This window comes from Papaver somniferum, chromosome 3, assembly GCF_003573695.1.
Source record: "Papaver somniferum cultivar HN1 chromosome 3, ASM357369v1, whole genome shotgun sequence".
NCBI classification, from domain to species: Eukaryota; Viridiplantae; Streptophyta; class Magnoliopsida; order Ranunculales; family Papaveraceae; genus Papaver; species Papaver somniferum.
Window position 1 is genome coordinate 177,502,802 of NC_039360.1, and position 10,991 is coordinate 177,513,792.

The 10,991-nt window shown below is 37.0% G+C and overlaps 1 protein-coding gene across 1 annotated transcript; it reads left to right on the plus strand.

Moving 5' to 3' along the window:
• The first annotated feature begins 3,558 nt into the window (after positions 1-3,558).
• LOC113358126 lies at positions 3,559-7,971 on the plus strand. The gene is made up of 7 exons (XM_026601648.1): positions 3,559-4,044; positions 4,852-5,573; positions 6,120-6,765; positions 6,874-6,974; positions 7,059-7,148; positions 7,266-7,393; positions 7,617-7,971. Exons 2-7 carry the CDS (start codon positions 4,923-4,925, stop codon positions 7,744-7,746), a joined length of 1,746 nt encoding a protein of 581 aa, XP_026457433.1. The 5' UTR covers positions 3,559-4,044; positions 4,852-4,922; the 3' UTR covers positions 7,747-7,971.
• The last annotated feature ends 3,020 nt before the right edge of the window (positions 7,972-10,991 follow it).

Here is a 10,991-nt window from a genome sequence, read left to right on the forward strand (position 1 = left end):
CACACATAGACTATTTATGATTTCAAAAAAAACTTTATAAATCATAGTAATGTGCATTACTTTCTCTTTAGAGTAAATAGGAGAGTACTGATGGTGAGTGGAAAAATACAAGAGCAGAAATCACACAAATTTTGTTGGAGCACTTTCAAGAAATAACTACTATTGTTAATCCTGAACAGAATGAGGAGATAATGGATCTCATAAGTCTTTGCATCACTGCAGAGGAAAACAATAAACTTACTGCAGTTCCAACCTCACAGGAAATTAGGAAAAATGTGTTCCAAATAAAGTCTTGGTTTGCTCCAGGCCCAGATGGCTTTCAAGCAGGGTTTTACCAGCAAAATTGGGAGACTGTCAGCACAGATGTTATTCAGATGGTGCAGGAGTTCTTTAAAACTGGTAAACTACTCAAGGAATTAAACCATACTTTTCAAACCCTCATCCCAGAGCATAAATATGTTCAAACCCCTTCAGATTTCAGACCCATAAGCTTATGCAACATCTCATACAAAATCATCTCAAAAATCATGACAAACTGATTAAAACCAATCCTCCACAAAATCATATTCCCATTGCAAGCTGCATATGTTCCAGGTAGAAATATATTGGACAATACCATCATATCTCATGAAATTGTTTAATACATTAAGAACACAAAATCTTATCATGGTGTTGTAGCTGTTAAATTGGACATGTCAAAAGCCTTTGACAGGATGTAGTGGAGCTTCATCAATGAAATTTTGCTGAATCTTGGATTTTGTGATAAATGGTGCCAGCTGGTCAACCAATGTATATTAACTACAACTATCTCAATTCTGCTAAATGGTTCTCAAATTCAAACAATGGTTCCAACAAGAGGATTAAGACAGGGAGATAGCCTATCTCCATATCTCTTCATCATCTGTATGGAAGGATTTAGTAGGATGATCCAAGCTGAAGTGGATAACAAGGCTATAATTCCAATTCACCCTGCAAGATATGGTCCTCCAGTTTCACATCTATTCTTTGCAGATGACTGCATATTGTTCTCCTCAGCTAAAAGATCTTTTATGGAGAATCTGCAAAAGGTAATATATAAATTTTGTGAAGCTTCAGGACAAATGATAAATCTCAACAAATCCAGTATACACTTAGGCAAGAGATTAAATGAGGGCATCAAGATTGATATCTAAAACACGATGGGAATGAAAACTATGCCTTTGGATGAAAAGTATCTGGGAATTAACTTATTCATGAGCAAAGGGAGAAAAAAGTGCTTCAAAAACATCCATGAAAAGATGAAGACAAGAATCCAACATTGGCAGGATGGTATGGTGAATCAAGCTGACAGAAGTACTCAAATTCAGGTTGTCAATAATTCCATGACTCAATTTCAGATGGGATGTTTTATTCTTCCTCAACAAACCATAAACCAACTTGAAGCTACCCAAAGAAAATACTGGTGGAACAAGAACAATGGAAGAGGTTATTATTTCATCTCTTAAGGTGTTGTTTCAATTCCCAAAAGATGGGGAGGTCTTGGGTTCAAAAATCTGAAAATCTTCAATGAAGCAATGATCACTAAACTGGCATGGAAACTAATTAATGAAAAGGATAAGAAATGGGCCACCATTCTAGAATCAAACTATTTCAGAAATGAGAATATTTTTCATGAGGATATATCTGAGAGAGGAACTGCTATTTGGAAAAGCATCAATAAAGGCATAAAATGGATCAAAAAGTTTCATATTTGGTTAATTGGAGATGGTAAGTCAGTTTATGCCTTAAGAGACAATTGGATCAAAGGTTACACTGCCCAACATATCCAAGAAAATTTCAGAAACAGTGAAGACATTCCTTACCACATGAAAGTTGCAGAATTCATTGATTCCAACACAAGAAGTTGGAATATTGGACTTCTTCAAGATTACTTTACTCAAGACCAAGTGGAAGAAATTCTAAATATTATTCCTCTCACTCAACCAGAAGATAAGATGATCTGGTCCTTAACAACAAATGGTATGTTCTCTGTGAATTCTACCTGTAAAGCCATTCTTTGCTACAACAATCAAACTATCAAAAATAAAGAAGAATAAGCTAAATTCTGGCTAGGCTTATGGCATCTCAAAATTCCTCATAAATGTCAGTTGTTCCTGTGGAAAGTTGCTCAAAATATACTCCCAGTCAATCAAAAGCTTAACATATACAACCCAGACCATGACGGCATATGCACTAGATGTCAAGAAGAAGAGGAGAGCACTACTCACATGCTTATTCACTGCAATTATGCCAGAAGCATTTGGAATGCTATCTTCCCAGATATTGCTCAAGATCTCAGTAACATTGATAATATTCAGCATTGGATAAAAACTTGGGGAAAAAAAGATTCTACAATCAATTTTAGGAGACAAGGCAATGTCAATCTCATTGTGATCACAATGTGGCTCATATGGAAGACCAGATGTGAGCTAGTTTTTGAAGGAAAAAACCGTTCCATCAACAATCTGAAAGCCAGTGTCTACACTTATTGCAATGAGAATAAAATACATACTAACAATCAATTGATTCAGTTGCAGGTTTTAAGATCCAGGAGCAATAATATGGAAAATAGAAGAGATAACATGAATAGATGGTCTCCTCCTTTAAGGGGAAGACTGAAAATTAATATAGATGCTTCTGTTTTTCCTGGTAACCATTATGCTGGAATTGCTCTATAATAAGAGATTTTACAGGTCAATTGGTGGAGGCATGGACACTGGTAGAGAGAGTCAGGGATATAACTCAGGTTGAAGCTGCTGCGGCACTTAAAGCTCTGCAATGGATCATTCAACTTCAAATTCAGAATGTTATTGTGGAAGGTGATAACAAGAAAGTTATGGACAGTATCAATGGCCTGTGCAATATCTCTCCCTAGGAAGATGGTAATATTATTAAAGAGTGTCAGCATCTTGTTAGTTGTTTAGGAAATGTTGTTGTTTGCTTTAGAAAAAGGAGGTGTAATCAAGTGGCAGATCTTCTGGTCAGGTTTGTTAGGACAAACAATTGTAGTAGGAAATGGAGTATGAATCTCCTGAGTCTATTAGAATCAAGCTTGAAGCTGAAAAAGTTGTGATGTAACTCTTTGCCGTTTCTGGCTTTTAATGATTATCTGTGTGTTTTACTTTCAAAGAAAAAAAAAGGATCATGTCACATAACACAGCTATTTGAAACAAGTAGAACACCTGTTTATTTAAATCCTCAATTCTCTAATAAACCATGATTTATAAAAAGAGATAACGGAAGCCATACATTACACACGGGGCAAACAAAAATAAAAATAAAATCCCCAACAATTAGTTTTGTGGACTTTGTATCCCCATCAAGCAATTGCCAAAACATCCAGAAAATTTTTCAGTATATTTTCTGTTTTATCAAATTAAAAAAGAAATCCAGAAAAATTAATACTCCGTATGTCAATGCAGCTGATTTCAACCGTTGGATATCTAAAAAGTAGGTCCCACTTATTTACTAACTAGAGTATACAAACAGTAAAGGGTGCGCAAGTATACTAAAATGCGCATTCCACACACACCTGCAAGAGGAAGGAAAAGAAAGGCCAAAGAAAAAAGAAAAAAAAATCCATCGAGAGGAGAAATAAAAAGAAAGAGGAGGAAATAACAACAAAGGAATTTAGGAGAAAAAATGGGTTATTGGAAGGAAGATGAGGAGGTGGTGTTTAGGGTTATTATTACACCTCCGAAAACAGGACTAGTAGAACAACAACTGCAAGTACAGAAATGGTATGAGAAGAAGAAGAAGAGGAAAAATAATAATGGTGACCAAACCCTAATAAAACAACAACCCGAATTTCTCGAATTCGACCTCCTTCTATACCCGACCTTAAAGCAATTTTACTCTTACTACCCCTTCTATCTTTCTCTCTCTCTATCTATCTATCATTATCTTTTCTCTCTCTCGCTAGTTTCCTCTGTTGCCTTTGCCCCTTTTCTTTGTTATCTTCTCTACTGTGACGACTTTTCTGAATAACCTTTCACTCGGGAAATCTTATTCATTCTGGTGATCAAGGTAATTCCCTTTCTTCTCTGTTTCATGATTTGGGGATATTTTTGTATCTGGGTGTCATGATTTCCTAGGTTTTGATTTGTGGGTATGTTGATTTTTAGGTTTCAGTATCTGGGTGTGATGATTTGTTGATTTTTGGTATGTTTTATTTAGGCATCTCTGATTTCATTTGTTTGTGGTTATCAACGTAAGTTTATGGCGGTTTGTATCTGTTGATTGATTTGAGTTTCTTATTTTCTCATGTGAGTTGCGTTATTGTTTTTCATGGATTTGATTTTTGCTTGCTGTATGGGATGATGTGGGGGGCTTTTTTTTTTCCTTGTTTGTAGCTAATTTGTTGTTTTTAATTGGTGGATTGCTTTGGGGTTTGTTGTCATGCTGTTTGATATTTGTCTTTTGATCTCATTGGAGCTGCTGTATTATTATTTCTGTTGATTGTTTTTATGTCATTTGGTTTATATATGCCCTTGTCATATGTGATACTTCACCTATCTAATTTCTTTAGATTGTGTTTCTTTTAGTTCTATTGATTAATTAGGTGGTTACTTATTATTCTGCCCATACTTCTTGAGTTGATTTGCACACCAAATCATTTTATATTTCTATACTGTATGTTTTCCAGTGTTAAGCCTACTTGTTTCAACTTCTATGAGCTCTTTTTGTTTTGTTAGTTGAGTTATTACTTGAACTTAATCTGCCTTTAGCTTAGATTTATTGCTACGATCTGTTTTTCTGATACGAAGTAGTTATGTACGAGGGATCATTGAATTTAGCATTTACTATGTGTTTTGGTGTTTTGCATTGTTGTAGGATTTTTACCGTTGCTGGTTTGGCCACATTTATCGGCTTCTCGTCCCTCACTTTTGGGAGGTAACCCCACTATGGAAGGTTTTGGTGTTCCAGGGTTCGACAATGTAGCCCAGGCTGTGAGGAAGAAACGGAGTTCTGCTTCTCGAAGGCCTCGTCCTGATTCATCTACCCCACCTTCAGACAACGTCAGCAAGGTTTCAAGTGATGAGAACAATGGTTATGAAGCAAATTTCCGGAGGAAAGAATTCAATCTGAATACACTTTCTGCTAGGGTCCCATCTGCTAACAAAGCTGAAGGTGAAACCTCTTTTAAAAGGCTTAAGAAGGATGGGGGGTCATTTGGAGAAGTTGATGGGTATTACAAAAATGGTACTTCTAAAGGCAGCAGTGAGCATGGGCGTAACAAATTGGATCTTAAACGCTGCAGTGAAGGTGTGCTAGCCCCGGCTAATTGGAAAAGCACAGGTAAGGTTGAGGAACATTCTCAATCGCGATCAGATAAGCTGGAGAACGATATGGTAAACGGAAATAATGATGAGAGACGGCCTTCTGATGGAATAGGAAATGAGAACAAGCTTAGAAAGGTGAAGCTCAAAGTTGGGGGTGTCACTCGTACACTACATGCTAAGTCTTCAGCTGATGGTGCCTCTGGTGGTGAACCTTCCATCAAGTTGTCTCGCTCTTTGGAGGCCCCTCGGCCACGTCCAAAGCTTATTCTACAGGTAGTATATTACTGCTTTAATTATATCATGAAAATCAACTTTGTGTAGCGAAGCAATTTATAATTAGGGAAAACATCTGTTACTCAGAGTCATTTTCACTTTGCATTGTTCAAATTTATTTGCACACGGCCTATTTAGATCTTCATAAGAAACCATTAGTGTGTAGTCATGTTCTATCTTTGTTGCTAATAAATAGATTGCAAGAACGGAGGGATAAAAGAAACCCAATAAAGTGATGCAGTCAAAGATGACAAGGACTTGCCTTTTCTGTAGCATACTCACGACCTCCCTAAATACATACCTTTTCAGTTGGCGATTATCATCCCACTATTATAGGATCCTTTGTCTTGGAAATCACTATCTAATACCCACTTATTGGCAGATTAGATTTGTTTGAGCATGGGATATGGATTGTTCCCTGTAGGCTACAAAATACTCTTAATACTCGGGAATTAAATTGGTTTGGTAAGAGATTGTTCAAATATTAAAGAATAATCTTCTATATACAATCTAATAGTGTTTAATATTCCGTGTTTTCTGTCTCAGGACAACTCAGATGATGATGAATCCCCTCCTCCCCCAAAGGGTATAGGTTTGCAAGGAGTTCGATGGAAGGATTTTTCATGTGAGGGTTTTGGTCAAGTAAAAGAGGAATCTTCAAAGAAAAAGATGGTTGAAGAGAGTGAGGGAGTTCGTAAAAGCAAGCGTCCCCCAAAACGCCGAGTATTAGATGGGGAATTTGATGATGGAGAGGAAGATGAGGAGATTCGGTACCTAGAGAAACTCAGAATGTCAAAGGCCTCGATGGATTCTGGTGCTGATTGTGATGACGATGAGGAAGAAGGAAGCAAGAAGCATAGAAAGATATCCAGGGTCTCTAAGATTAGAATGGTTAACGAAGATTACAAGGATGATGTGGAGTATGCTTCATCTCGATCTGGCAAGAAGAAATCGAGATCAGATTGGGGATCCGATGATGCAGAATATGTAGAAGAATTGGTGTCTGATGAGGACCCAGATGTGAAGAGGAAGAAGCTAAAGAAGGACACTGATGATTTGGTGATGGAAGGTAAGAAGGAAATGACTCTCACGACCCGTCAACGTGCTCTTCAGTCGGGTAAAGACATCTCATCTGCATCTGGCACAAGTCTTATTGAATTCCCAAATGGGTTACCACCTGCCCCTCCAAGAAGTAAGTTTTTTTGTTTTTTTTTTTAGTTTTGGTCTTTTTTTCCCCCTCTATATGTATTCTTGTTTTCGTTTGGGTCTTTGTTGATGTTTTACATGTCTGTGATGGCAGAGAATAAGGAGAAGCTTTCTGAAGTTGAGCAGCAGCTGAAGAAAGCTGAGGCTGCTCAAAGACGGAGATTGCAAGTGGAGAAGGCTGCTAGAGAGTCCGAGGTTTGTTCATCCCTCTCTTTTTTTTTTACATTCATCTGATTTTCTTAACCTGGCATCTTATTTTTGGTTCTATAATTGTCACAGGCAGAGGCAATCAGGAAGATACTAGGTCAGGATTCTAGTAGGAAGAAGCGGGAAGATAAGTTGAAGAAACGCCGTGATGAAATAGCACAAGTAATGACAATGAACAGCTGGCCATATTTTATTACTGTTTGTATTACCTTGTCATCAAGTGTTTAAAACTAAATTGTCAATGGTTCAGCATTAACGACGTGAAAATGGTTCTTGCAGGAGAAGGCTGACAATGCTATAACGTTGCCACCCAACACCATCAGATGGACCAGTAATCCTGCCGGGACTACTGTTACCTTTTCCCAAGAAATAGGCCTGCCAAGTCTATTCAGTTCGAAGCCTATCAGGTAAGAAGCTTTTTTATTTTAATTGTCTTGGATTCTATATAAGAATTGAAAGAGAGGTTTTTTTTTTCTTCTTCTTGTGTCTTTAAAGCTATAGATTTAGTAAAAGGCGAGAATTTTTTTAGTACTTGATAAATTTTAGAAAACATGTCCTTGACTTGTGATGCCATGACGAATGATATTGCAAGACAACTTGGAACTGATATGTAGGTTATTGTATTTTCAGTTATCCTCCGCCGCGTGAGAAGTGTGCAGGTCCATCATGCACTAATGCATATAGGTATCGTGATTCGAAGACAAAACTTCCCTTGTGTAGTCTTGAATGCTACAGAGCTGTGCAGGAGCTGATGCAGTAGATGCAACTTCATTGTATATGTAATAACTGACCCCAACTATACTACATAATTATTTTTGATGTGAATGTAAATGGTTAAATTTTGTCATATAGTTGGATCGTTATAATTTGAATACATACCGAATTTTTCTGTTTAACTTTAGAGTTTAGAGTGTTGCATTACTTTTACCAACATACTTTGTACCTTGCTATGGCTTCTCATTATTTATAGAGCGCATTTAAAAAAGAAATAAAAATAAAAAACTATGCGTAAATTTTTACTCTAATTTTTTCCTCTTACATTATAAATGCAGAAAGGCCAAGTAGATTAAAGAAGAAAATATGATATATGTGATCTATTTCAGCATGATTCATGGCGATATAAAGGTTTTTACTTCATGGTGAAAAACCCAACTCCATCTCATCTATCTGATCATGATGGGAAGGTTATTGAAAATCATGGCTGCCCCTTGGGGTTCATGGATCCTTCTATACCTCCTATAGTTATCAATTGAGTTTCCTCATAGTCACAAAACGAGTAGTGTTAACTCAAACTCAATAAGATAAGAATGACTCTGGTAAGAACGCTTTAGTCATGTGTTGTTGTAGATGTTCAAACTCGAGTTAAAAGAGATTTTTTTTCCCCGTTTTTTCTACTAAACGGCTGCCTAAAGGGGAACCATGTCTTGATGAAAATCTGTCCCTGGAAATCCATTAAAATTGACAAAAGGAAGATTATTAGAGGCTGGCTAATTTGGGGCCTAGTCTGATTATTTGGGGCCTGCGATTAAAAAACAAAAAGGGTCGTTAAGAAATAATTTCTAAAAAACCCCTATCCACCTATTTATGTTAATGCTTAATATGTCCTTATTCATTAGTGATGATTAATTAAGTTAGTATTAGTTTATTAATTAGTGTTAGAGGTTGATTATAGTGTTAGGATTAGAGTCGAAATTAATTTCCTCTTCTAAGCTTTGGAGGGAAAAGAGAAGTAGAGGGAAAAAAGAAAAAACTAGGGTTTGTGATTTTTTTAGCAAAAATGAAACTTTATAGTGACGATGAAGACTCTAATAGTGATGAAGTAGTGGGTGCACCAGATTTGATTTTGATCCTACCGAGTTGGATAATTTGTTGAATGAAGAAGAGCATGTCAACCAAAGAACGCTTGAGGATATTATTCAAGCACAAGAACAATATCGCCAGGAAGAAGAAGGTGATAATGCTTCAAATAGACAGGTATGAGTTGTAACGATCTACAAACAAGTATTTGCACGTCTCGATCTCCCAAAAAGGGGAAAATTTTCAAAAAAATATCCCAAAATCGGTTTGATATCACCACATAAACCGATTCTGGGTAAAATCCACAAATTGGGTACAATAATCGGTTGTTGTTCATCATCATATAATCCGATTGTAGTAAAATTTTGGCACGATGGGTACGTGACCAAAATCGGTTTTTGTTGGTGATGTACATATGTCGGTTCCTTCACTTGGATGTTCACGTAAAATACATGAAGTTCACAATCGGTTCATTTACGCATATATGTAATCCGATTGTGAAGACGAAATGTCTCAGGAAAAATGAGGACGAAAATCGGATTACATGTTATGCAACGTCAACCGATTGTGAAATTTGGGAATTTTTCTCCGAAATCATCAAGTTTTAATCGGACTTTATAATTGCTCAGATAATCCAATTCCTAACAATCGGTTGTCTCGACTGTGAAACATAAACCGATTCTAAATCCTCAACTTGTCGATATATGTTGTAGATTGTTGTGGCGTTCAACGAAGATCAACCCAAACCCGCATCTCTGCTGGGTCCTGATACCTCTGCCCACTATTTCACCGATTTGGAATGGAAAGAAAGGAATGATGCAAAGCAATGGTTTATAGACAAGGGCATAAAGATCAAATGCACATTAGTTTTAGGTTGTCGTTCAAGTTGTGATCATTTGGAACTTTTTTGTGAGAGAGGTGGAATACAAGAATCATTGGGAAAAGAACAAACAACACATGAAGAAGACGATAAGGGAATATATTATTAAATCAAAGAAGTTTGGTTGCCCGTTTAAGATTATAGTTAATAGACCCAAGGGACCCAATGGTAAGGTATACAAGCTCTATAAAGTGATGAATGGTTGTCATAGTCATGATGATCCGGATTCTCTTATTGGACACGCTGCCGTTTGTGGGTTGAAACCACATCAATTGGCACAGTAAGGTCGATGAAAGCATGTAAACCAATTGACATCCTTAGGAAGATTAAGGAGGATGATAAGAATAACTTGTCAACTTTAAGGCAAATTTACGCGACAAGAGCAGCCTTTAGGAGGAGGGAGTGGGATGGTAGAGCGGTTATGGAACAATCTCAGTGGTTAGCCGATCAACACGGATACACAATGAGGAAGCAGTTATTGGAAGGTGAAGTGACTCATATTTTCTTGGCGCATCCGGAGGTGATCAAGTTGGCCCAATGCTTCTATCAAGTTTTGTTAATAGATTGTACGTACAAGACCAACAAGTACAACATGTCGTTGTTAAACATTGCTTGCCACACTTCCGACAAACAAACTTTCACGATGGCATGAGGGTTTATGGATCGGGAGAATGATGTGAGTTTTAATTGGATGCTATAGACCTTGGAGGAGATATACCGTGGTGATCAAACTCTGAGGATCATAGTAACGGATAAGGACCAAGCACTAATGAATGCCATAAGATCATAGTCGAAGATGAGCGTCTTCAAAAACTAACTCCGGAACAACGAGAGAAGGTGAAGAAGAAAAGTAAAACAGAGTATGAGGCGAATGGGTTACTATGGAAGGCTTTTCAACATTTGGGATTTAATGGTACACTCAATGTCTGTGGCCGAGTTCAAATGTCATTTGGAGAATTTTGTTGGTCTATGGAAGAAAGATTATGAGAAATGTGTGGTTTATTGCTTTAAGGAATTGTTGGATCCGTATAAGGAAAAATTTGTTTATGCTTACACCTACCAATACATGCATTACAAGAATGAGGTGAAAATCTCATGGACGTTTGAAGAGCTTGCTCTGAGGAATCCAAAACAGTATGGTTACGGTGCAACAAGCCATCCACGAATATACCAAGGATGATATCGTCAAGATAACAACACAAATGGAAGAGAGTAGGATGAAAATCATCACCATATACAAGGATTACCATCAGTTGATTAGAAATTTAAATTATAGGGTGTCTCACTGGGCAATCATTTCCATGATGAAGGTCTATAAATATTATGTG

What these genes read in the sequence shown, in the direction of transcription:
- LOC113358126 (XM_026601648.1), top strand. Translation starts at nt 4,923, where the DNA reads ATGGAAGGTTTTGGTGTTCCAGGGTTCGACAATGTAGCCCAGGCTGTG. An exon ending in GTCCAAAGCTTATTCTACAG is followed by an intron (nt 5,574 to 6,119) that starts GTAGTATATTAC and finishes TTTCTGTCTCAG; the next exon opens with GACAACTCAGATGATGATGA. An exon ending in AGGCTGCTAGAGAGTCCGAG is followed by an intron (nt 6,975 to 7,058) that starts GTTTGTTCATCC and finishes TAATTGTCACAG; the next exon opens with GCAGAGGCAATCAGGAAGAT.